General features: G+C 43.0%; 1 protein-coding gene across 1 annotated transcript in view; it reads left to right on the top strand.

Annotated features, from left to right (window-relative positions):
- The window catches only part of MAD1L1 (mitotic arrest deficient 1 like 1), a 461,411-nt gene that overhangs the window by 231,455 nt on the left and 202,615 nt on the right, over positions 1–27,341 (top strand). The window contains exon 15 of the mRNA XM_083585714.1: positions 7,841–7,931. Within this exon, the coding sequence (XP_083441840.1) occupies positions 7,841–7,931 (91 nt within the window). The remainder of the gene's footprint in view (positions 1–7,840; positions 7,932–27,341) is intronic.

The following is a 27,341-nucleotide window of genomic DNA, read 5'->3' as shown; positions in this document are numbered from 1 at the left end:
ACAGTGTTACTGTCTGCGGCTAGGGACGGGCAAAGGGGAGAAAGACTTCATTTTCTCCATTACTGGGGGTCTTGGGATTGGAGTGAGCTGTGACAGGCGGGGTGGGAAGTTTTGGACCAGTTTAGGGGGGGGAATTGGCAATGGGGCATCAGCAGGTGAGGATGGAGGGGTCGAAGGAGCTCTGTAGGTTGGGGAGGTTGGGTGAGGTGTAAAGGGACGCAGGTTGGCAGCATGGTGTGTAGGAGCAACACAGGCAGGGAGGGAAGCCCCTAGTACATAAGTAATTGCTGGTGTGGGCTCCCTATAGAGTAAACGAAAAAGTTTTGAAATACACCCAAACTGTGTTCTTTGGGATGGTGTGTGTGTCTGTGTAAATTGAAATGTTTATAGTAACAAACAAATTGTCATGACCTCTAGTCTCCCTAATATTGTTGTCATTCTTTTATAATTTATTATTAGATTTATATACCGCCCTTAATCATCAGATCTCAGGACAGTTCACAGAATAAAATACAAGATAAAAACAAGTAAATAATTAAAAACAAAACAGCTAAACAATAACCATCCCTTCCCACAGACACATACTGTTATTGAAACTGATTTCATAATAAACTAATCTATGTCTATTTTATTTGCTGACACTATCTCCCCTTCATATTTTTATTAAAGTGTTACGGCTGTGTGTTGGCATGTTATTAGTGTTTGTTATTTGGGTTGCCATCTACCTCACCCCTTTTTTATGAGGGCGGGACCTCTTAAATCTCCTGTACAGTCTTCGTTGGCATTGCTGCGGCTCCCTCCTCGCTTATCCCTTGCATTTGCTTTCCTCCCCATGGAACCAGCCTTGCTGTTTGTTTTTGATTTTTACTAGCTGCCTGCCTTTTAAACAGAGGATCTGTCGGCATCCATGTAAGAAAGACTCAGAGTCTTGCCTTTTTGTAACACTGATGTGCTTCCAGCAGGAAAAAAAATAGTCCCCCTAGTGTGCTGTTGCAGATGGCAGAGGTGTACATGTTGTGATTGAATAAGAGAGAAGTTATAAAACAGCATTCCAGCAGAGGGTTCGGAGGCCCTTATAAAAGCTGTGGTAGAAATAGATAACTCCTCGTTCTGTTATTAAAGCTTTTACAGCTCCCTTTCCAAGGCAGTTGTACCAATAACTGAGCAGCAGCAACAAGAAAAGTTTGGTTGTTTTAATTTAAAATAAAAAGCTCAGACGAAGCCTGTTAGATCTGTGATGACTTGCATGAGTGTCCTGGTCTGATGGGAGACTTTGCAGTTGTGTTTTCATTGCTTTACATTCAAATGTGCTTTCTCTGTTGTCATTTTTAAAGTATGGATGTCTCTGTGGTATAAAAGAAAGATTAAACTACGCATTTCTCCCTTGCAGCTGACTGTGCAAAAGCTGCACTTTAAAAAGTTCTTCTTAATGTGTAGTTTGCTTGGTCTCTAGGCTGGTAACGCAAGGTTTCAATCAGTTTGATATAAACGAGGGAAAATGCAGCAAAAAAGCGTCCCGTGTTCTGCTCAACCGTCCCAGTAGAACACAGCTTCAGAATTGACCACAGGAATGTCCCCCTTTTTGCTTTACAGCTAATGATTTACCAATTGGGTTTTTTAAAAAAATGAGTCCATCTGTTTAGGGGCCATTCTTTATTTCACCCTGCAGCTTCTGCCTCTCCTCTTATGAGTTTATTATGTGTATTTTTGAGACGGATGATCCAGTTCTGTGATTCTGCTGATGCCAATATTTATGTTTCACCAGGCCCGGGCATACTGATTTTCAGTCCAAAACACGTGAAGGGCAGAAACCTGGGGAAACCTGTTGTAGTAAATATAGTTTTGGAGAACTGAATAAAGCAAAGAGAGTCTAAAGTTCTCCTACTTTTCTGAAATATGGTATGCATGATGTTACAGGGAAATTTAAAAATTCTGCAAACAATACGCATGCTCTTCTTCTGATTGATATGGTGCAGCTCTATCGGTAAAACCAGCCTTCTGTTCCTTGCCTTCTGGGAGCTGGAAGGTTTCAAAACATTTTATCAATGACTAACCAGATCTGCTGGCATGGACTGCAGCACCTTCCCCAAATAGGACAACCTATAGGCTTTTGATTTTCCCTTCCAAAGCCCATTAATAAGTGTTAATCTTCATAAATCAACATTTGCCACATCCATTTGCCAACAATGTCAAGGACAGAAGAGGAAAACAGTCGGATTTTCAAGTATTCCCAGGCTTGATGACATCTCTGATGCCTTTGGAAGTAACAAGTTTATAATTTGCACTCTCTGTCCATTCCTCCTCCCTCTTTTGCCTGCTACCTTGAAGAAATGCAGCTTACAACAAGCCCTTGTCAGGACAGAGGAAAAAAGTACTGACACCTGTGAGAACAGAATGCTGGACTAAGCAGACATTTCGTCTGATCCATTGGGGTTCTTAAGTTCTTATTTCTGTCCCATGTTACCTCCAGGCTAACCTAAGCACGTAGGGAATGTATTCTATTGTATCTTACATTTGCCCCCTCAGCTACCATCTGCTGTTTGCTGTTTAACTTCAGGAACTTCTAGAAATTCAGTGTTCAAATACTTCACCCTGCCTTTGAAAAGAGGGGCGGGGGAATTATTATTCAGTGATAATACTGCCAGTATTCACCCTATCCATGGCATTGTTAAAATTTGTGACCAACCTACAGCGCTGGAGCCAAGGGATGTGAGACTTCCTTGGTTCCACACCCGTAGCATAATGGTTGAGAGATGAAGCTATGAACTAGGTGGTCCTGACTTAAAATCTACCATAAGTAGGTAAACCACTTTCCCTTTCATCAGTCTATCCCACCCCATCCATATCACATGACTAGTAATTAGGTTTTTTTAATCCTTTATTGTGTCTGAGGGAGGCTCAGGAGGAGGAAGGATTCTGTGCTTTTAGCAGCCTTCAGCAATCTGGTGCTCTGCATGTGTTTTGGATCCCAGCAAAATGGTCATGCTGACTGGGACTTATAGGAGTTGCAGTCTAAAACATCTGAATGTCAGGTCACCTGGTTGAGGAAGACTATTATAGGTGTCTTCCATACAGACCTTGTGATTAAACACACACATTTGAAAAACAAATGCAGAAATGGGAGGAGAAAGACACCCTGTGTTAATCCCCCAAATCTGTATTCATAGCCTATGTGTGAGGGCTCTAAAAAGAAAGATAGAAACCCTTTGTTTTCTTTTTCTTTAATATGGAAAGTAAATTTTCCCTGGGAAGCTTGAAAGACTTTATCTATTTCCCCTCCTCCCTTCCTACTCATGAGAACAAAGCACTCTTTTTATCAAACATTTTATAACATTAAATGTGAAATTCTTTTCCAACATTATTACTTCTGAGGAGATGACAAAAGCAATATTAACACTGTCAGTCCCTCACTTACACCCTGCCTCCCATAAAGCACATTAGCTGTGTGACTAAAGGCTAATTTTGGCATTTGATTCTGTTGACCATGCTGTAATGAACAGGTTTGCAGAGTAACAGGTTTTACCTGAACGAGGAGGAGGAGGAGAAGAAGGATGAAAAAGAGGAACATGACTATTAGGTTGGCTTTGTTTGTTTTTTAAACCCCCAAAGACTTAAGTAGCAGCAGATGAAGAGACCTCTTCAGCTGGAACAAATTTTAACGTTTTCTTTCTGCTGTCAAACAAGTACTCCAGTAAATCCTAAATGTTGTCTATGGATTTAGTGACTGGGTAGAGCCTCAGTAATTCTAAAGAAAGTCATGTTCTTGCCAGTGTCCATTAGTCACACTTGCTAGAGGTTGTGCTGCTCCCAACATCCCGTGTCGCTGCTCTTTGGAACGCTTAGTCTGAAGGGTTCTTGCCCCCACAGGGTTCATTTCCCCTCTGTTTTATGCCTGGCCACAGCACTTGATGTTGTCTTTTGAGTCTTCTACCCCCCATCTGTGTTTCTCATAATGCTGATGTTTCCTTTGTGGCTACTGAAAGGTTTGTGTGATATAACAATGAAGACAGTGATTTTTCAGCCGGCTAGGTATATTTAGCTTTCTGGGGATTTCCCAACAAGATCAGTTAAGACAGAAAGCATTCCCAGGAGACTGCCTCACCATCGCTGCAATCCTGTCTCCTCCCTGCTCTAGAGCAGGGGAAGCCCATGTGATACCCTCCAGATATTGCTGAACATTGATTTCCACTGGCCCCAGTCAGGGCAGCCAGTGACCAGCACTGATAGGAGTTGCAGTCCAACTTCTGGGACACACCATGTTTCCTACCCCTGAGCCAGGATGTCTTCTCAGTTCATACAGGATTATGGAGGTGCCCTTGGCAGTACCCTCTTTTCACAGAGTATCCATGCTCTAGAATAATCTATAATGGTGTAGGTTTCATCGTAGATAGATTTGGGGATCCTTGGAAGACAAATTCATCTGAAGAGAGAGAGGGAGGGAGAGAGAGAGAGAGAGAGAGAGAGAGAGAGAGAGAGAGAGAGAGAGAGAGCATTAAAGTGCTAGGGACACAAAGCAAGCTCATTGACTAGCCACAGTCCAGCACATAATTTATTCAGATTTATAGGTCTTCCTATACCAAAGACCCATAGGATTTAAGAGCAGTTGTATGTGAACTGGTCTCTATCCCCAAAAGGCTCAGTTTGACTGGGCATGTAGATGAACTAGTACTTGTGTTTTTCTCTCTCTCCAAACACATCCCGATTTATATATAAAACTGAACCAGTGCTCTCGTTTGTTTCCTTCTGACTTGAGCAAGGAAGGAGTGGGGTGCACAAGCTTGTTCTTTCAGAGTAAACCATAGTTTGGCTTACCATAATGTGTGAGCCACTCTAGTTTCGACAGTCAACCCCTCTAGTTTCTCCACGCTGAGCATGTGCTGTACCATCAACTTGTGGTTCCCTCCCAAATCCTTTGGCACGTTACGACCAGCATTCAACCTACTGAAGCAAAGACTGCGTGGAATTTCCCTGGAAAATTATTTATATCACCAGAATAGCACCACACTTAGGCCAATGGCCAATTGGTGCTGCCTTATTTGGGGTATAACCAGGATACTGGAGAAGGAACTTGATCCTAACTTAGATTATTGAAGTGGACGAGAATGGAAAAGCTAGCAGATTCTGTCTCTTGCAGAGATGGAGATGGCTCCACATCAGAAATAGTTCATTCCCATGTTTATGACAATGTTTGCCAGATTAATGTTTCAAAAAAGACAAGCACTCAGTACTTTGCTGTCCGAAATAAAGGATTATCACTGACATTCAGGGGAGTTTTGATTTTCTGTAAGGGGCATGCAGTAAGACTAGCATAGGAGCACCAGGTAAATTAGATGAATGTCAGATGTGGGTTTCTTGCTTCTTAATAAACTGTTGTAATTGTTGGATACAGTATATGCAGTATATGCAGTTGGATACAGTATATCTTAAGTCCTGAACATTTCAAGTGTGTGTGTGTGTCTGTGTGTCTCAGGAGGCCAACCTCCTGGAAAAAACAGATTCACAGCTCAGAGCAGAGGCAGTATGGTTGAGTTCTTGCCTTCGAGCTAAAATGCTCTCTGAGGGCCATGGAGGTGCCTTCAAATGCTGCATTTTTATGCCTTCAGAGCCTGCTTTTTGGGATAATTTTAATTTCAATTACATCTGTTGCAGGAAAACCCTTCAAGGGATTTGAAGCACTATTCATAGCTGAAATTCTTTTTTCCTATTTTCCACAGTCTCTTCTTAGAAAGGGGTGGATGGGGGGAGCGGTTTATATTCTTTAGCGGTGTTGTCTGATTCATGGCGCAATTTGAACCACAGATCTGCAGTAACTGGCCAAGCAATACGCCTTCAGCTCAGCCCTGAAGCAGAAATACTAGTGAAGGAGAAAGCACACTTGAACATGTGTAGAGTGCCTGTTCTCTCTGAGAACATCTTCAACTGGGGCATGACTACCAGTCAGTGGAGAGAAGACATTGAAGCTTAGAGTCAAAAATAAAACTGCCAATACCACAATAACTTTATTCAAATATGTGGTTTGACACTTGGAATACTGTGCACAGTCCTGGTCACTTAAGCTTTAGAAGGATATCAGAAAAGGGCAAAACGTTCAGCAGGCTGGATAAGTTTCCTGTGAAGAAAAGTTACAACATTTTAGGCTTTTTTTTTGTTTTGTTCAGAAAAATAGTGAGTTGGTGGGAGGCGGGGCTGATAAAAGTGAGAAATTATGCATTGTGTGTGGGGGGGGGAATGATAGGAAGTCCTTTTTTGTTTGCCTTCTCTCATAATTCTAGAAACAGGTGCATCTGCTGGTGCTGAATGTTGGAAGACCAAAGGATGTGCTTCTTCACAGAACACATAGTCAAACTATGGGGTTTGATTCCACAAGATCCAGTGATGGCCACCCACTTGAACGACTTTAAAAGGGGATTAGGCAGATTCATAGAAGATAAGGCTCTGTGTGCACCTACCCCTAGGATCAAAGGCATGTGGCCCTGAATACCAGTTGTCCTCATGCCCTTCTTGCTGGCTTATTGGTATCTGGTTGGCCACTGTATAAAAAGGTTGCTGGAATATATGGGCCCTTGGCCTGATCCAGCTGGGTTTTCTTTATGTTCTTATGAGCTCTACGTAGGTGTAGAAATGTAGCCCTAAAACACAAAAATCTCCAGCACTGAAGGATGGGTGGGTGGGTGGGGGGATTGTTTCTTCCAAGATACAGATATAAGGCAAACAGGTCCCTGAGAAACTGACTCCTGATTGTGATCAATTTTGTAGTGAATGGGGTGAAAGAAACACATTATTTTCTGCTGTTAAGTGCTGAAAATATAAATAATCTACAATGTAGCAATTCCGATGACTGGCTTCTCATAAGGTGTCAGCAAGAAAATCTTACTTGTCTCCCAGGAAGTTTACTTAATCCTACTTGCTGACAAACAGGCTTTGCTGATTTAAATAAACATTATGAATACCATTTTCAAAGACATTTTTTTAAAAAAACTTTTCTAGACAGAACAATCAAACGAACTCTTAAAATCTTAAAATCACAAAATGAAAGCCTTTTGGTTATTTCTTCATTATCCTGTATAAAGGTGGTTATTATAATCATCACCATCACCACAATTATTTGTTTATTTATACCCTACCTTTTCCCCTGATGGTACTCAAAGCAGCCTATGGAGGAAAACAAAAATTGCTAAAAACATAGGGAAAACGATCATTAAAGAATAATTAAACATTAATAAACTTAAACTATTTGCATATATAAAATATGTTCAAAACATACAAATAATTACAATAAAAACAGCAGAGCTTTATTATGGAGGCTCTCAGTATTGGAGGTCACTGGACTGACAGGGTTGTTTAGACTGTGGGCCTGCAGACAAACAGCCCATCTCCCAGCATATAAGAATCCAAAGATTTTAATTGTTGTTAACTATCCTGGGTAAGGAACCAATGATTTGCTCAATTCATTGTGACTCTTGAGCAGGAGTGGGAAGATGTGGGACTCCAAATGCTGTTGGACTCACTCTTATTTGCTCTAAGCCAGCATGCCCATTGGTCAGGAATGATGCAGGCTGGGAGTCCAGTAAAATCTGGAGGGTCACAGGTTTCCAATTCCTGCACATGAGAAATGAGCATCCTCTTGGGTAGGATTTCTACAGGAGGGAAACCACCATTCTTCCTTCTTGCCTGTTCAATAAATATGAGGCAGTAGAAGACCTTGGTTGGCCTGAGGCTGAAATTTTTCCTTGGCCACATGTGATGTTCACTGCTCAGCATTTCTCTCAGTTATTATGAGACTTTTTTGTGGCACAGGTATCAAAAGCAAAGGTTCCAGTTTGTCTCTTTCCCCCCTTAGATTAAAGATTGAAGAACTGGAGACTGAACGAAGCCAGTTGAAAGAGGAGAACAGAAACCTGGAGATGAAGATGGAACAGATTACTCTTCAGGTAATAGCATCAGGAAGCTTGCCATGGTCTAGCTTACAGCCCTTGGACTGATGACTGGGGGTGGTATCTGGTATTTCTGCCCTTCCTCAGCCGGGAACAACGTTTCAGATGCTGAACCCATCCTGCACTCTCATCTTTTCATAATGATTTCATACTAGGGTATTCCTCATAATATTTTGTGCACTCCAGTAAAGACCCTGGAGTATTTTCTGTTATTGGATAACTGGATAATGTTTTGTTCAGAGGCCTGGAATGCTTAGAAATAAGGATCTGAGTGCAGACTAATAATCAGATGTAGAGTTTAATGTTACAATTAATTCCTTGAATGCAGGCATAAGCAAAGCCCTATTTTTCCATACATCCACAGCTTCACATTGAGAGTCTGAGGTGCCCTCAGATATGGAGCATCTCTTCTGGCTATTATTTCTTGTCTCTACTGACAGATCTGTCCTCCATGGATGTATCCTGTCTTTAAAAAAAAAAAAGTGACATGGATTGTTGGCCATTGTAGCCACCTGGAGGAGTGAGTTCTATAGCTTGTTAGAAGTACCACTTTTTCCATTGTCTCTGATCTGCAGTTACATGGCTATTTCCAAATTTTTTCTGCTCTGATTGACTACATTTCTTCATACTCTCCCTATTTCAGTTATGGTTTTATAAATCTCTTTCATGTTCCTGCATTGTTTTCCAGCTGGGGGAAAAATCTATTCAAAAGGTGTGAGGTCCTGCTGTTGATAATCCCCTTTGTGCTTTCCTGTACTACATACATACATACATACATACATACATACATATGCACTTATGAATGTACATGCATAAATTTGTTTATTATGAGGTTCAATTAGAGTTGAACAAGTGTCTTAAATATGGATGCACCATCAGTGATGGAAATACCCAGCTATAACCTCTCATAGAGATAATGGATTTTGAGTAGCAAAATTTGCTAATTTGCTTTCTGTAACTGTCGGGTCCAAACTCGACCATGTTATTTTCCCCTCCATCACATTCATGAAAGTGTTATGGTGTAATTTGAGACTGCATAGGATTATGTCCATCATCTGATTATGTGGCTGCCACCCCAGAGAAGGAGGAGGGAGCAGTTCCTTGTGTAAAGTGGTTCCCCACCCCCAACTCGTTCATGTCCTCAGTAGGCCCATGAGGTAGGTCACTATTGTTCCCATTTTGCAGGTGGGGAACTGAGTCTAAGAAGACAAGTGACTCGCTCACGGCCACCTAGTGAGTCCATGGCTGAGCTGGAGCTTGAACCCTGGTCTCTCAGGTCCAAGTGCAACTCTCTGTCCACTGGAACGAATGGACTTCTACTGCTGATATTGATCCTGTTACTAATTGCAAACCTGTGTTTTGTGCAAGCCTGATGCGTCTCTTGGCTTCTTCTATGTTCTTGAAATCAGACCACTGAGGACAGCTTCCAAGATTTCCTACTATAACTATATTCTGTTCACTGTCCAGGCTTATTTGGGAAGAACTCAGATGCTGCCACATGTGAGTTGGTTGCAAAATAAAAATGATTGTTTTGCTTGTATTTGAAGTGACACCAACACATATCCTAAATGCATTGATCTTTCATCTCTTCTTTCCTTCTTGAAACTGACAAGGATTCTTAACTGAAAGTTAGCAGAGAAGTAGACACAAATTTGATGCAGAGGATCTTGTAGTATTGTGACACAAATACTTTGCAAGCGGTGGGGTGGGGGAGCCTTTTTGCACACTCTTCCTTTGGAATCCACCCCAACTAATCTCATTTTATGAAGGCACCACTTACTTTCTCCCTTCTGAAACAGTGACCTGTGTGGTGGTGGTGGTGGTGATGGAATGATTCTTCTCAGAACATAGATAAACAATAACCAGCTGTTCATTTTGAAATTTGGTTTTTTAAAATACTTGCTGTTTGTGAAGAAGAGAGAGCAGAAATTGTTGTAGAAGTAAAAGATAATGTGTGCTTTGCTTCCTTACTCCCCATCTTTCCTGTTAATAGCAACTTCTAAGGTGTTTATTGTTTGAGGCCAACTCATGAGACTGAGGTTTTTTCTTCTCAAAGTGAAGGTGGGGCTGTTGTCTCTGCTTTTCTTACTTCTCTTAGGTGCAGCAACCACAAAATTGTTGTGGTGCTCTGTTCAATTTAATTTCCATCCCTTCCACTACTCCCCATTGCCGTGTACATTGTTTTGTGGTGGTGATGTTTTTGTTTTTCTTCTCTTAAACAACCACACACACACACACACACACACACACACACACACAGACATTCTATTACTGAGATTTCAGGCAGACCAGACCATTGATTTTATCTTGACACCTATTAGAGGGGAATCAGATTTCTCTTTTATTATCAATCTTGAAGATTGGGATGTGCGGGGGGGCAGTGATAGTGGGGAGAGCAGGGAGTGATTGCTTTGATAAAACAGGGAGATGAGAGGTACTGAACGCCTTCGCCAAGCCATGTTTGGTGTGAATCCTGTCATCCAGCTCTCCTTTAATTGGGTTGCTGTCATAAAAAGTTGATGAAAATGTTGGGTTTGTTGTTTGGATGCCCTAGTCTCCAAGGAGTGCTTATAGCAGCTTTGGTTCTCCAGCAGGTTACAAGCTCATTTGTCTCATATTTCATGTGATTTCCTTGTCTGCAGATAGCTGTCAGTTCACAGCTCTGGGGCAGCATAGTCTAGTCCTCAGCCATTCTCTGTTTGCATTTGGGAAGTTTGGCAAGGCCTTCTCTATTCACAGTCCGTGCCTTTAGACCAGTCCTTAACATCCTTCAAGCAATTAGCTTCCCAGGTCTGCCTCCAGCAGGAATGATTGAAATCTTTCTGCTCCTATTTTGCAAATTATCCCCTCCTTTTACACTCTTCCAATAAAATGAAGATGTTCTTCCCTGATCAAGCCACACTGGAAGCAGGACTAAAGCATCGAAAAGGATTGCCAAAGATTTCAAGTGTTCTTTAACTTAAGAAGGGCTGACACCATCCTATGAAAGTGCTCAGGTAGCTCATAAAACCCACTGCTTTGAACATCAAATTTACTGTTTGCAGATTGCAGGTCCAGTTGTGACTGAAGCAGGCTGCCTAGGATGGTCATCATCATCATCATCACCATCATTTTATTTGTATGCAGCCTTTCCATAGTTAAAACAGTGCTCAAGGCACCTTACAATATGACAAGATTTACCTTTAAAGCCCTATACGGCCTAGGACCCTCGTACCTACGGGACCGCCTCTCCTGGTATGCCCCACAGAGAAACCTACGGTCTGCAAATAAAAACATCCTGAAGGTCCCAGGCCTCAGAGAGGTTAGGCTGGCCTCAACTAGAGCCAGGGCCTTCTCGGCTGCCGCTCCAATCTGGTGGAATGCTCTGTCACAAGAGACTAGGGCCCTGCGGGACCTGACATCTTTCCGCAGGGCCTGCAAGACAGAGTTGTTCCACCAGGCCTTTGGTCAGGGCGCAGCCTGACTCCCTCCTCTGGCAACCTGCACAGAATTTTGCTTAATGGTTGCCATCAACTTGATTTTAATTAATTTTTATAATGAAATATTTTTAGAATGTTGGATTATTTGATTGTTTGATTATTTGATTGTTGTTAGCCGCCCTGAGCCCGGCTTCGGCTGGGGAGGGCGGGATATAAATAAAATTTATTATTATTATTATTATAATTAGCAACATAACAAAAGTCATAAGCAATAAGTAAAACACATCAAAAAGTACACAACCAAATGGAAAACAATTTCCACATAAATCATAAAATCTAAAACTAAGAATACAGCATTAATATCAATCACAAAACAAAAATGGAGCCCTCTCTGCCCAGCAGCAGCAGCAGCAGCAGCAGCAGTCCTTTATGGAGCCTGTCAGGCCCCGCCCCAGCCAGGTGGAGAGAAGCAGGGCAAGGCCCTTCAGGCTCCCAGCAGGTCAGTCCAGGGCAGTAGCAGTAGCAGCAGCAGGTCCCAAATGATACTATTAAACATTTGGGGTTGCTCTTAGTAATCCCACTATGGTTCTGCTGCAGATGTGCATGCCTTCTGGGCAGGTGCAACTGATACCATGTATGAAGGTAGCACTTGGTTCTTGGTGACAAGACTGTGCCCTGCACCTCAGCCGCCAACTCTGCTGCCACCTCCTCTAGTTCATCCTACCCCTCACTTGTCAAAACCCCCTCACCCTGAGGAGGCTCTCTGTTCTGCAGGAGAGAGAGCCAGCAGATCTGCTTCTGCTCCGGCATTGAGAGTCTCAAGAGGAAGAACTTTCTCCTCCATCCCTGAGTCCCCACCTTCCATCCCATCTGCTTCCTCCTCCTCTTCTCCTTCCTCTTCTTGGCAGTCCGGGGCTGCCAAAGCATGCCAGATCCTGATGGAGCTGAAGGGCCCATGATAAGAGCTGGTATGCTCAGCATCCAGGTGATAACTGTTCCCCAGATCTTCTATTGACCATACTCCAATGTCTTCATAGAGATATAAATGGCACTGGGGACAAAATCAGGCTCTGTGGCACCCCATAGATCAACTGCAAGGAAGCTAAGGCACAGTCACCCATCAGACTCTCTGGAATTGACTAAAACCACTGTAACATAGTGCCCCAATCTACAGTGTCTAATCAGAAGGTTATTGTGGGTAATGGTATCCAGAGCCATTGAGAGCTCTGGGAGAATCAATAAGATCCCATCCCCCTGTCATTCTCCCTCCCCCTAAGAAGGTGATCAGGATGACCGAGGCCAATTCTGTCCTCCAAGTGGGTCTGAACCCTGACTGTAATGGGCCAAGATAATTAGCTACATCCAAGAGTAGACCATCTGCAGTAGAACCACCAACACCCTCTCAGTCACTTTGCCCAGAAAATGTGCATTGGTGACCAGGCAGTAATTGGCATAAATGTGTGGTTCCAGGTGAGTTTTCTTCAGGTATACCCGCACCACTACCTCCTTGGGCTAGCAGGGACCATCACATCATGCAACAAAGTGTTTGCCATGCCCTGGATACATCCATAAGCCTGAATTTGTGGGGCCACCTATAAATAAGCCTGGTAAATTCATTTGGCTGTGTTAGGTGAAGCAGTAAATTAGCACTGCTTTAAATTCATTCCGTAATATGGTATTTTATTTATTTATTTTGTACAAATAATTAAATCAGAAATTTTCTAGGTATCTTTTTACTGTGTGGTTACAGTCTTCTGCCACATAAACACACTGATGCTGTAGAGAGGGGTTTGTCCAGCAAAGGTGATACAGAGAGTAAGAGGAGATGGTGGTGATAATGATGATGATTCGTAACATTGCTTTAGAGTCAATTGCACAGGAGGGGCCGTACAGATACAGAATGGTAAGAAGAATCAGCTTGTGCCTTGAGGGCTTGCTGTCTCATTTGCTCCAGAGGAACCTAATTGAAGATCCAAGTTCACTTCCAAATGAAATAAAGCCTGAATTCCCCATAGGCACCAGCAGGCTTTATCACAGAAGCATATCTCATAGCCTTTCCACGTACTAAATATCTATTTAATTCTTGTCTCACCTGTGACATCAGCACCACACACAGCTGGGAATCAGTGAAGGCACTTGGAATTCTAAAAATATCCCAGGCAGCAGAGTGTGGAACTGCACTGCTTTGGAATATGTGCGGTGGAAAATATTGCATTAATCCCTGGAGTTGGATGCTGCAGCTATGGCAAATGGATGGAGCTTGTTGGGTGTTGCATATTCCCATTGGCCACTACTTGTGACCAAAAAAGAAAGAAAGAAATGTACATTCTTGGCTGCAGGTAGCAGATTTTGAAATATTAAAAGGCAGCAAATTGTCAATTGTTTTCCCATATTTTTACTGTTTGGATTATCTCCCTCAGGCACTAAAGTATAGTGGGCTGCCTCTTCCAACGTGTTTTGACTTGACCTACAGCTTGTTAACTAGTGTGTGTTTGCCATTAAATTACAAGCCCTCAAGGGTTCAGCATGAGTTATTTGAATGTTGCTGTGCTGTTTTGCTTTTTTTAAAAAAACAACAACAACCAACAACTCACTTTTATTTGTTGTGTGTGAAAGTCCTACAAGTCCAGGCATATCTGTGGTTCTGCAATACATATATTCTCTTATGAAAATAAATCGCATGGATTACACAAATGTATTGGGTTGATGTAATTTATATAGATGCACAATTTGGGACAAGTTAGGTTGGATGTTTGTGTGTGTGTGTTTCTGTCTCTTTGTGTAATGAGCACAATACATAGTAAAAGGAGCATAGTTATGCAATTGCCTGCTGAAAAGTAAAAGAAGGCAGTATATGTAGCAGGTTGTTTCTGTTGTACATGTGGTTCAGGCACATGCCATGTTTGCAGACACCTTTGTCTGCCATCAGCCTTGGGGCCTGAAGCCAGCTCCCTGTAGAACACGTCCTTGGGGATACTGCCATTTTCCAGTTGGTGGACATGACCAAGCCAGTGGAGATGCCATTGAGACAGGAGTGTGCACATGCTGGGAATATGGGCTTGGGGGAGCACCTCTTTGAGATTCTCTCCTGCCATGTGATGCTCAAATTCTCGAGACATCGCTTCTGGTCGTTGTAAGTTGCCCCTGACACACTTCCATAAAGCAGCATGCTCGATACACAAGCCTGGCAGACCTCCATCTTGGTATTGGACATTCGCACCATATTCTCCCACACCCTTTTGGAAAAGCAAGCCATTGCTGTAGCTGCCTTGCAAATACACTTGTTCAGCTCAGCATTGATGGAGAGATTGCTGCTTATGGTGGAACCCAGGTAGAAAAAGTCGCTTACCACCTCAGGCGTGGAGTCACCAATGCTGATCCCTGGAGTACTAGTGACGTCCTGATCCAGGACATTGATCTTCGTCAGGGTGGTGGTGAAGCCAGACTCCCTGCAGGCAAAACCACAAACCAGTTGCTGACCCCTGCTGTAGAGCTTTCTTGGAGTGTGTTGTCAAGGCTGCATCATCTGCAAACAACATCTCTAGGTTAAAGACCCTTGATTGATACTTGGAAATCCAGAAGTGAGTTGAATATTGATACTGGCGTTGCAACAACCAGCATTGCATCGCAAACAGTTTGATTTTCTTCCTACTTTACTCAAAACTTGGTATTAGCAAGTGATGAAATTGAGATATTGATGACTGTGTGCAGCAGGCTGTATAACACCTGACATTTGTTCATACTCTTGCCTTGTGTGGGGACAGGTTGAATTATGGCTGGAGGCGCCATCCACCTCCACAGCCTTTCTCTCCTGCTACCCCCTTGGCTCTTGACACCTAGCTGCAGGCAGCATTGATTTTCCTTCACTCCTATAAAAGTCTGTAGCATGGATATTACTCACTGTTCAGATCTTTACTGCTAATAAAAACCTCAGGTTACAGGAAGACGGGAAGAGTCAAGAATTGCCAGGTGATGGTGCCCCTGTGCACCCTAAATCTTTGATAGCTTTGAGGGAATAAGACGGGGTATGTGTGGCTAGAATGATGGACAGAAATAGGTCCTAGTATTATTTAAAATTGTTCCTTTGTCTCCCGGCTTCAGCGGCTGCTGCCAGATAGAGGATAGCCTGTGGTGACTGCTTTGCAATTGGCTCTTTGGGCGGGCACCAGATATTCCAAAAAGTGGCTTAGTTTTAAATCACTTTCAAGGCAGAGGCCTCTTCTGCAACACCCCCCTCCCTTCCAGGTCCTTGAAAGAGCTGGCAACTTGAAGCCAGGAAATAGAGGATTGATCAAATCAGTGCTGCTTGGTGAAGTGGGAGGAAAGACTTCTGAAGAGTTCTCAATTAGCATTTATTTCTGCAAGGAGTCCTGTGTTTACAGGCAGTGGGGTGGCTGGTGAAGTGTTCCTTATGCAAATACAATTCTCCTGCCTTCCCTTCTTCAGAGTTGTAGGGGAATATATATATATATATATTCTTCAAGTTCTGTGGTTGCTTCAAGGAAGATTTATTTAAAAATCAGCTGTGCTGTGACTTAATTGGATCCATATGCTTAGAGAGGGAGCTTCCACTAGTTAGGGCCACTTCTAATTTGTTCACAGCTGGTTGGTGGAGGGAAAATTCTGGTTGCAGCTCAGAGGGGGGCGGGGACAACAACATCTCTTAATCTTTAAGACTCATAAGGCTTCGAGCAAGGAAAGCACTGCTGCTTCTGGAGTGTGATGTTTATCTGCATTTCCAGATGCCTTGCAGTGATGGTTTTATTTCTGCTTGAGAAGGATTAGCAGGAGGGTGTATTAGTAAACATGGATAGTTAAGTGAAGCTATCCTTTCCCAGAAGAGGACCAAAATGCCAAGATTCGGAGGATAGACCTCCAACAAGTTGGTAAGACATTTCTCTAGCTGGTAGGCTCCCACCTACATAGCCTTGAAGACTTATGGTCTGTACTGGTGCTGAGTAGCCCTCCACAACGAAGCACCCACCTCATTTGCTGGTATTGGAGGGGTGATGGAGTGAGTCTAGGCGTGTTTGCCAATGTGCTGCCCCCCAGAGGTGTTGGACTGCAACTCCTACTGGCGCTAGGTTAGTAAAGCCTGGTGTAGGAGCAGGTTCTCTTTAGGGCAGGCATAGGCAAACTCGGCCCTCCAGATGTTTTGGGACTACAACTCCCATCATCCCTAACAGGACCAGTGGCCAGGGATGATGGAAGTTGTAGTCCCAAAACATCTGGCGGTCTGAGTTTGCCTATGCCTGCTTTAGGGGAATCCACAATAGATCCTTCTGCATACAACCAGAATTTTCCTCTCTCTACACAGCTTCTCCCTTAATCCAGTCTTTGATAACTTATTTAGAGGTTAGGACCTGGTGCAAATGTGAAGTTACTTGACAGATTCACTGTTAGGCAGTAAGCGGGATTGACAAGCACATGCATCCATTTACACTGCCAGGAAAACAAGGTGAGAAGCCATCCTGTCAAGGTGCCCTTCTGTTAAGCCATTAAGGACTCCCTTCAGTCTCCCCCTCCTTGCCCCTTTTCACAGACTTCTTTTTCACAGCTTGGACTCCACAGCACTGACCAGCCTGTTACCAGAACTTCAGTCACTTAGGAATGAAGGCAAGCTGCATGCTAACCTGGCAGTTTAAGAATTCATATGTGAATTTTGTACAGTGTGAGTCAGCAGACTGTTGGGGCGGAAACACCTCTGCTTGAAGAACCACGTAGGTTGATTAGGATTAATTACAAATTATCAGGAGCTGAAAATACACAGCAGGGGACTCGGTATGATTGTCATTAAAGAAGGAAATATGCACATGGGAACAAGCCTGTGTGCGTGTGGGTATGATAATTTCAGTACTACTTTTGGAAGTCGGAATATAAATGTTTTAAAACTAAAGAAAACTGCTTGTGTCCCCCCTCCCTAAACACGTACACTGGAATAATCGGACTTGTAAATAGCCACTCACCTGTTTTCCTGTGCCAATTAAGGCAACCAAGCAAGGAAGTCTTTGCAAATTGGAAGGGAGATGTGTTTTCTTGTACTTCTTAAAAAGAAAACAAAAGCAAACTGTTGGTGTGCCACAAAAGGGAAACTTAAATATTTGTGAGCAGACAAACTAGCGAAATTTCCTGTGGACTAGTAGCATTTGTTTGCCAGTGTGATGTTTGTACTGGAATGGGGAGACCCAGGTGCGAATCCCTCCTTTCTCTCCAGATGTGCTTGGGCCAGTCAATATATACATTAATTCATTTTTTTCCATGTTAAATAACATTTGCCCTGTTTATACTCACAGCATCCCTGTGAGGTGGGTTGTGCTGAGAAATAGTGACTGTCACAAGGTCAGTCAGTGAACAGCACCATGACTGAGCAGAGATTTGAGCCCAAGTGTTGCCTGGCTGTCTTCTGCCACTAACTACCACACCACTCTGGTTCTCTTGGGCATGGAGTTTTATATTTGTAGAGCAAAAGTCTTCACAACACGCACTGGCTTAAAAAGGAGTGAATATGTCTTATATTAAATCCACAAAGTTCCCACATTCACGGCTCATGAGGGAAGCTGTTTTAGCATCTTTCTGTAGCTCACTTCAGTGCTGGTTAATATTCACCTTATACATTTCACATGATGTTGCCAAAATGCACAAACATTTTAGCCTCCTACTTCAACCAAATGATATATGACGAATCCCTATCACAGGAGTGGATTAACCGGGGTGTGTGTGTGTCTGTTTTCTGGGAGAGAAGATATACTCTCCTTGGCTGGGGATGTTCTTGATATCCTCATTTACTACACCCGGGGTCCTCAGACTCTTTAAACAGGGGGCCAGTTCACTGTCCCTCAGACACTGTTGGGGCCGGACTAGAGTTTGAAAAAAAAGGGCGCCTTTAGGCACCAGGCAAAAACATTCCATTTTAGCCAGGCTTTTGGTTGATTTGATTGACATCCTATGCCCTTTTTAAATGTGGTTCTTTTCGGGGTGGGGTGGGGGGAAGATGTTATTGGGTTGTTGTTTTTATTTTGATTATATATATATATATATTGTGGTTTTAGATTTTGTTCTGTGAACCGCCCGGAGACCTCTGAGTATAGGGCAGTATATAAATTCAATTAATAATAATAATGACGACTCCGTGGCAGGCCCAAATTCAACCCCTGGCATCCCCAGGTGGTGTTGGGAGAGCCTCCTGCATGAAACCCTGGGGTGCTGCTGCCAGCCACGGTAGGCAATAGTGAGCAATGGTCTGGCTTGATATAAGGCAGGTCCCCGTGCCTCTTTCTCCTCCTCTTCCTCCTCCTCCTCCTTCTGCTCACCGGTCTGTTGCAAGAGCTAGCTGCCTGTCCAGCTGTCTGTTCTCTGGGCTTCATTTGGCTCCTCCGCCTCCAGCCCATGCATGGAGGCAAGTGCTCTTGAGCTGCCATGGTGACCCAGGCACCATGCGGCCCCTGCCTCTCCGCAGGAGGTGCCTGTGGGCCGAGGGGGCTCCGAGGACTAAGCGGCGCTGCTGTGACTGCAGCTGCAACAAGGCGGGCAGAATGGAGAGCCCAGAGCCAAAGGGTCCGCAGTACCATAGCCGACTGGCGCCTCTGCCATACTGGGGAGTAGGCAACTACGGGAAGGCGGAGGGGTCAAGAGCAAAGTTCAGCAGAACACTTGAAACACAGGTGGAGGGAGGGAGAGACGCAGAGACGCCCCTCTGCCTTAGCAGAAAACTATGAATTCCAGCATGCAATGCAGCCGCAGAGAGTATGGTTAGGCTGGGCGCGGAGTTGTTGCCAAATGCTTTTGTTGCATTCAGTCAGAACACTTCACTGCTTTGCCGCTCGCCCCTGCCGGGCGGGCCAGATTCAAGACCCTGGCGGGCCGCATCTGGCCCACGGACCGTAGTTTGAGGGCCCTGTACTACACCAAGCAGGTGGTTGGGCTGCATGGCCTTCAAGAATGCTTCCAATTCGATGATTCTCTGAGGATCACCTTTATGGATTGGACTTCGCTACTTCTTGACCCTCCCTGCAGTTCTAACAGCAGCCTCGGTTCTGGCCTAAAAGTGCTTCTGGGTTACCTGGATCTTTAGAAGATACCCCACTTTCAGTGCAGCATTGTTTTGGCATCTCAGATGCTGCTTCTGGGGCTGTCAGTAATGTGTCTAGAGATCAGTACCTGATGCAAAGTTGCCTAGCTACCTCCCAGGCTGTTTGCATGTTGCCATTGAAAGTTCCCCCTTTCACAGTGCTCAGGTGGGTCCCTGCAGATTCTAGAACTTGGAGATCGGTAGAATAGAATCAGTTGTGTTGCATGATTCAGCTACATGTTAAAGTTATTTTTATATTTGTCTGCAGTCCCCTTTCCCCTCTCCTGCTACCACTCTCAGTCACTCAGAGCCCCAGGCAGAAGACAATCCAACCTTAGCTGTGAGGAGTAATCTAAGGTGAGGCAAGAATCTGCACCCAGACAAGTGAGGGTTGATTTGCTGAAGTGAAAAACCTTTTGGCCCATTTTGGTGCATCAGCCACATGGATGTCCAAAAGCCTCTTAAGGGTGCTGGTGCAATCCTGGTGGAATTTTTTTTTTTTTTTGGGGGGGGGAGTGTGTTTGAAGAAGAGGCTGAGCTGAAGCAACCCTGGTATATGCTCTGAGGTTGTTGGGCACAGAAGTCTTCACTCCTCATTCTTTGGAAGGATCATGGCCAGCTCTTTGCATGCTTCTCTTCTCTAGAATTCTCTTCCCAAAAGGATTGTGACCCCTGAATCCTCCCCTCACCATGCCACTTTTGAGCAAAGAATAAAGCAGAACAGTAATAGATGGGGAGAGCCTCCTCCTCCTCCTGATGTTAATTATGTCTGTGTACAAATTTCAGAAAGTAAGTTGTTGTCTAGTCCTTAGAGGGGTTTTTTTCAGGCAGTGGGGAAAAATGGATTATGTGATGTTCTGAAGTGTGTTCATTCTATGGTAACTGCTGTTGCAATTTAATTGCTTGCTCTCATTTTACCCATATGAATTCTGTTGTGATGTTGCAGAACACACAGAAAAGTAATTTGAAACCTTTGGTTGGAGAGGTAAACATTCTGAATGGTTCTGTTTACCCCATTTTTCTCTTAGGTTCAATGATTAGTTATTCCCCCATTCACAGAGAGAGAGAGAGACTGAGAGGTGATAGGGCTCTCTGGACAGCCTTGGCCTTTATTTTTGAGATTCTTTCATGTTACTAAAGCTTTTATTCCATTGCCCAATTGCTTCTGAGTTTTCAGTGGTGTGATTCAGAAGCAGATACTCTTTTTCTGGCATTTTGTTTTATTATTTTTTCCTATTATATATTACTTTCCTCTCCCAGATTTGTTGCCACCACTTTCTGTAAATCGAGGTTTAGTGCAGCACTCTTTAGTTGCCTCAAGTCTCTGATAAAAACAATCTCTCCCCGTTTAATATTGGATTTTGGTGAAGGTTTGCTTGCAAAGCATGATTTTTGACCCACAGCCTCCTAATGTGCCCAGCCTTATACCGTGAGAGAAGGATGCAGATTTAGTAAACCTAGAATGTGGCTGCAATCGTAATACCATTTACATGAGAGCAAGCCCTGTGGAACTTACGTCTTTCTTTCTTTCTTTCTTTCTTTCTTTCTTTCTTTCTTTCTTTCTTTCTTTTTGAATTTATAGAGGTCTCAGGGCAGTTCTTAGAATAAATGTCTGAACAGATATGCACCATGTATGGTGTGTCTAGTGGCTGAAATCAGTGCAACTTACTGGTAGGATTTTCTCAAGGCTGTATTGTGGGGCAGGTGGAGGGAATAGTATTCAAGGGGGGGAATAGTACAGTGGTACCTCGGTTTTCAAATATAACCCATTCCGGAACTCCGTTCGAGTTCTGAAACGTCTGAAAACTGAAAGTGGAAGCCTCAAAATGCAACCTTCAAAACGGAAAACTCAAAATGGAAGCCGCATTTCCTGTTTGAGTTCCGAGGTGCATTTGAAAACTGAGGCACTTACTTCCGGGTTTTCGGCATTCAAGTTCCAAATGGCTCGACTATGGAGGCGTTTGAAAACCAAGGTACCACTGTATAGTCTTTCTAGCAGTGTCCCTGTTTAGACTACAGGAGGGGACGTTTCATGTTTAAATTGTCCCTCGTGCAATCCTCTTTGCTCATGGAAAGCTAACATGTTAAGTAGAGAAACTAGATTCAATTGCTTCCTGATGAGCTGCATTTCTGGTATCTAGATGACATGTGGCTATGGTGCTTATGGTTCTAGGGGCAGGGGAGGTGTTACACAATATGTTAATGCTTGCCTGATTTAATCTTGGCTAAATTACACAGCACCATTGCCTGAATCTTGGAAGCAAAACTAGTTTACTCTTGGTACTAAATAATAATAAAGTTTAGTAGTAGCTATAGGCAGGCTGTTCAAAAATAAGAATCCACTGCCTTCTTTAGAGAGGCAAAGTGGGTAATATGATGATTTCATTGCATTAGTTTCTGTTGATGAAATAGAAGGCAAGTTTTCCTGTTTCAGAGAGCTGCACTTCAGGCACACAGAGAGATGTTTGAGCTATCTAGAAAATTAGATAAGAATGCAAATATTACAATCACTTCAGGCAGGTTTTTCAATCACACGAATCACATGTCTTTAATACATCAAGCTGTGGTTGACAATAATGGGTTTTGTGTTTGCTTTTCCTCTCTGCAGGAAATATCAGCTGTATGCAATTGTTAAAGGAACCATATTCTCTCTGTTCTTGAAAGCATGCATAGTTGTGGATTTTGCGCTCTTATGAACAGTGTTGTGTGGCTCTGGTCTGTGATAAAGGTTTTTGAAGGGTCACTTTGAGAAGAGGTGACAGCTGGATGGCCAAGCCTCAATCCCCAAACGTAGACTTTTCCTCAAGACCTGTTCCCAAAGACGCTTCTCTCCCCCCCCCCCCATGGCTTGTTCTCTGTTGGCAACTTCATTCAGGGTATAGGATTTGGCTCAGGGAAGTGCAGTGTCTGATCCCTAGCACCTCCAATCCTTTTATTTTTCCTGAGAGTTTCTTTCCACTCTCAGGTATTTCCTGATTCTCCCACATGGTACTGAGAGTCCTTTATAGATATATAGAAGGTTCTTGGCATAAATGAAAAGGGCACTATATATTTTCTGTTTGTTTTGGCTCCTGCTCATGGGGCTACTCAAAGTGAGCAGATACTGAAACAAAGGTGTTTTCAGTGCTCTTTCCTGGGATCGCCTAGGAAGCCCCTCTACATAATAAGTAGCATCTCTGTGTGCCAAACTTGCAGTTAAAGCCAGATGTTATGTCAGTCTCAGTTATGTGCCATTGCCATAGCAATCACATTTTTGCCCACAAATGTTAGGCCGAGTTTTGTAGCTGCTAGAGCAAATAAAGTTGCTGTCATTTTTGTAATCTGCATCTGTGTGCGAATCTGGCAGGATTAAAGCAACAAGAAACTTTTGCTGGTTGCACAGAAATGATCTAGTTGTCATGTTAAAAAGGCACTTCAGTGTTGTTGAAGATTGTGTGACCCTCTTCCCGCAAATGCATAGCCTAGCCTAGATGCATAAGGAAATTTATTGAGTGATATAGAAACTCCTGCTGACTTCCGGGGGCGGCGCGAACGGTAATGGCGGTCTCCTTCCACTCGTGAAGGGGAAGCTCCGCAGAAACGGGTCGTCCGCTACGGCAAAGCGGAGACCCCTGCTAGAAACCCACAGGTGGGGATAGCCTGTGGTCGTGGGACTCGGCGGGCGCCTGTAGCGCTCCTCCGCTACGTGAAGGGACCCCGTAAGGAGCTCCGGATCGTGTCGGGGGTGGCGCGGCGTTGTGAGTCGATCGCTCTTTTTGCGGAGTGATGCCGCTAAGCTGCTGCCGGTGAGCGCTGACCCTTTTCCTGGGACTATTCGGCTACAAACTTCAACCCGTAAGTGGGGGACTTTATTTGATTTATGAAGATAAATTTAAGAATTTGGCACACAAGCGGGAGACGCAACCAGGAAGTCCGTCTCCCGGGTTTTGTTTCAAGAACAAAGCAAAGACTCTTTAAAAACCCAAGCCCCAGACTTTGGGATAAATAAGTTGCAAACTCTCACATCAAGCTTTGAAGACCCCCTCTCAATTTTATGGAGGGGAGGAGGGGTGAAAAATCAGCTTTTCCCAGCCGATTCCTTTGAACCTTGGGACTGTAGAACATTGAATCCCTGGCTACTGAGCTGCCAGGGTTTGGAATTTGAAGGCTACTTTGGAACTGTTACTTTATATCTCGCACTTTGCTGAGACAACTCATCTTTGCTAAAGAGTAACTCTGTGGAAATTTAAGGAATTTAAGAGGAGTCTGAAGGTCTTTTACAAATTGGATATTGTTTAACGTCTAGAGGGAACTTTTAACTTTTATGAACTGCGACATTCTTGAGCTTTCCTGACTACAGTATCCCTCTAGTGGAATAATTTGGTTTGGCAACCTACTGGGGGAACTTTCCATCTGTTGATTTGGGGATTTCCATGAGAAAGACAGACTGTGAGACCGACCTTGACGCATAGATAAGAAGGGTTATGAGCGGAAGGACAAGATCAGCTAAAGCCAAAACACTGCAAACTACTTTAACTTCTCAGCTGCACAGATCCTCTGTCCCCACAATCCCTGTGGCACAAGTGGAAGATATAGAACAACCTAGGCCGGAAGGAATGGCCTCAGGTGGGGACTTTACTTCAGTGTTAAATAAAATATTTGAAAAGTTGGAAGGTTTAAGTAAACAAGTCTCTGACCAGTCAGACAAGATAGACCAAAACACCGCAAGCATTAATAACTTGACTCAACAAGTAAACTTAAATGCACAAACTATTGGAAAGTTGGTGGAAGACACTACTGCAAACCGTAAAATTGCTGAAGAGGCAAAGCAGAAAGTTGAAGAAGTTCAGGGAGAAATCAAACCTATGCGTAAACAGATAGGAGAACACCAGGCACTGCTGTCTATGATCGAACTGAAAAATAAGGAAAACAATTTAAGGATCAGATCTGTACCGGAAATTGATAATGAAAATCTAACTGAGTACCTCACGAAGGAATTTACACAATCTTGGCCCTTGGAAGAAGAAAAGGATTTTAAAATTGTGAGCGCATTCAGACTGGGAAAGGGAGGGAGGAAGATTAAGTCGAGAGACTGTCTAATCTCCCTCAGAACGAGGGAGGAAAGAGACAAAATCCTGAGTGCGCACTTTAAGACGCCATTAGAGATCCAAGAATCAAGGTTGGAAATTTATAAGGATATTCCTAAGCATTTGTTGGAGCTCAGAGTGAATTACGGTGATCTGGTGCAACTTCTGAGAAGCAACAGGATTATCTTCAGATGGGAATTCCCCCAAGGGATTTCCTTTACCTTCAGAGGGAAAAAAGTTAAAATCAAATCGGTGGAAGATAAAGACAAATTTTTGAACGACTACGGAGAAGACCTTCAGAAAGGGATTGAAGAGCCAAGCGATCCAGGATCGGGATCATCAAGTCTAATACCTGCACCTGGGGAATTGAAAGATCCTAAAGACACGCCACTTCCGGGAGCAACAGGAGGAAAATAACACCATCTCAACATGTCTCTGCAACTACTAAGCTGGAATACCAACGGTCTAAACTCCCCGGAAAAGAGAAAGAAGGTTTTTCATTTACTAAAAAAGGAACAATTGGACATAATTTGCTTGCAGGAAACACATGTGATTAGGCTGCACAGAAAAGTGTTAATTAATAAAAAATTAGGCCAAGAATTTATCTCATCAGACAAGGTTAAAAAGAGAGGTGTGGCAATTTATGCAAAAGAAAGCCTATCACCAAAGCTTCTTTTTAAAGATGAACAAGGAAGAATTTTGGCAATAGAAATCCAAACACAAGGAGAGAAATTTCTGATCTTAGGAATTTATGCACCAAATGAGGGGAAATCAGAGTTTTACAAGAAACTGCATGAGACGTTGATGGACTTTATTGACTATAACAATATTATTATGATGGGAGACATGAATGGAGTGGTGTCCACGAACATGGATAAAGCACAAAGACAGACCATAACGAAAGAGGGCAGACTACCAAAAACCTTTTTTGAACTGACTGACAATATGGATTTGATTGATATTTGGAGGACCAAAAATCCCCTAGGTAGAGAGGGAACATTCTTTTCTGAAGCCAAAATGACATGGACAAGGATCGACCAAATTTGGACAACTAGAGGCCTGGCACCTAAAATAAAAAAGGTGGAAATCTGCCCAAAAACCTGCTCCGACCATAATGCGGTAAAGATGGAAATGAAACTAACACCTATCGGTTCCTTCAGATGGAGGATGAATGACACCTTACTAAGAAACCAAGATATCGTAAGGAAGGCCCAAAAGACTCTGAAAGACTATTTTGAAATTAATATGAGAACTACGGTTGAAAAAAGAACGGTTTGGGACGCAAGCAAAGCGGTCATGAGAGGGTTCTTGATTCAACAGAACGCAATAAAAAAGAGATCTCAAAATGAGAAGAAAACGAAAATTTTGGAAAAAATAAAACAAGGGGAGAAGAAGTTAAGAGTTAAACCAAACTCAAAAGAGATTCTAAGAGAGATTAAGTTATATCAGGTGCAATATATGAAATTGATTAATGAAGAAATAGAGTGGAAAATTAAACAAATGAGACAAAAGACTTTTGAGTCAGCTAATAAATGTGGGAAATTATTGGCGTGGCAACTGAAAAAAAGACAGAAGTTAAATACGATCACAAATCTTGAGATCAATGGAAAAAACATACAGAACCCGGAGGAGATTAGAAGGTGCTTTCAGAGATATTTTAAACAACTTTATACGCAAGGGCCGCAGAAAGAAACTGAGATAGACCAATTTTTAAGAACCAATGGATTACAAAAAATATCTTCAGAAAATAAATTAGTATTGAACCAGCAAATTACAGAACAAGAAATTGAAGGTGCCATTCAGAACATGCAACTGGGCAAATCTCCAGGACCGGACGGACTAACCTCCAAATACTATAGAACTTTGAAAGATCTCTTAATTCAACCATTAAAGGAGGTGTGCAATGAGATTTTGGAAGGGAAAAAGGCGCCTGAATCGTGGAAAGAAGCATACATCACATTGATACCCAAGACAGAAGCTGAAAAGACACAACTAAAGAACTACCGTCCCATCTCCCTTTTGAATGTGGATTACAAAATCTTTGCAGACATTTTAGCTAGCAGACTTAAAAAAGTATTAATGGAAGTAATACATAAGGACCAGGCAGGCTTTCTCCCAGGCAGACACTTGTCTGATAATACAAGGAATATAATTGACATTTTGGAGTTGTTGCAAAGGAATATCAACACGAAAGCTGTTTTAGTTTTTATTGATGCGGAGAAAGCCTTTGATAACATCTCTTGGAGTTTTATGAAGAAAAATTTGAAAGGGATGGGAGTGGGTCAGGGGTTCGAAAATGGTATAGGAGCAATATATTCAGAACAAAAAGCGAAATTGATTGTAAACAATGTGGTGACTGAAGATTTTAGGATAGAAAAAGGAACACGTCAGGGCTGCCCTATCTCTCCATTATTATTTATCTCGGTCCTGGAGGTGCTGCTAAACATGATAAGAGGGGACCGACTTGTAAAAGGTATTCAGGTCGGAGCCAAACAATATAAATTGAAAGCCTTTGCAGATGATTTGGTTCTAACTTTACAGGAGCCGGAATCCAGTATGAAAAGAGCTTTGGAATTGATTAAAGAATTTGGTCATGTGGCGGGATTTAGACTAAACAGGGTAAAAACTAAAGTATTAGAGAAGAATTTAACTCCAATGGAAAAGGATAGGTTTCAGAATGAAACAGGTTTAATGGTGGTAAAGAAAGTGAAATACCTAGGGATTAATATGACGGCGAAAAATTTGAACTTATTTAAAGAGAACTATGAGAAATGTTGGGCAGAAGTTAAAAAAGACTTAGAAATCTGGTCTAACTTGAAGCTTTCCTTGTTGGGTCGAATTGCAGCTATAAAAA

The sequence above is a fragment of the Podarcis filfolensis genome (assembly GCF_964270895.1).
Source record: "Podarcis filfolensis genome assembly, chromosome: 14".
NCBI lineage: Eukaryota > Metazoa > Chordata > Lepidosauria > Squamata > Lacertidae > Podarcis > Podarcis filfolensis.
Note: the sequence above shows the minus strand (reverse complement) of the source record. Positions and strands in the feature narration are given on the sequence as shown.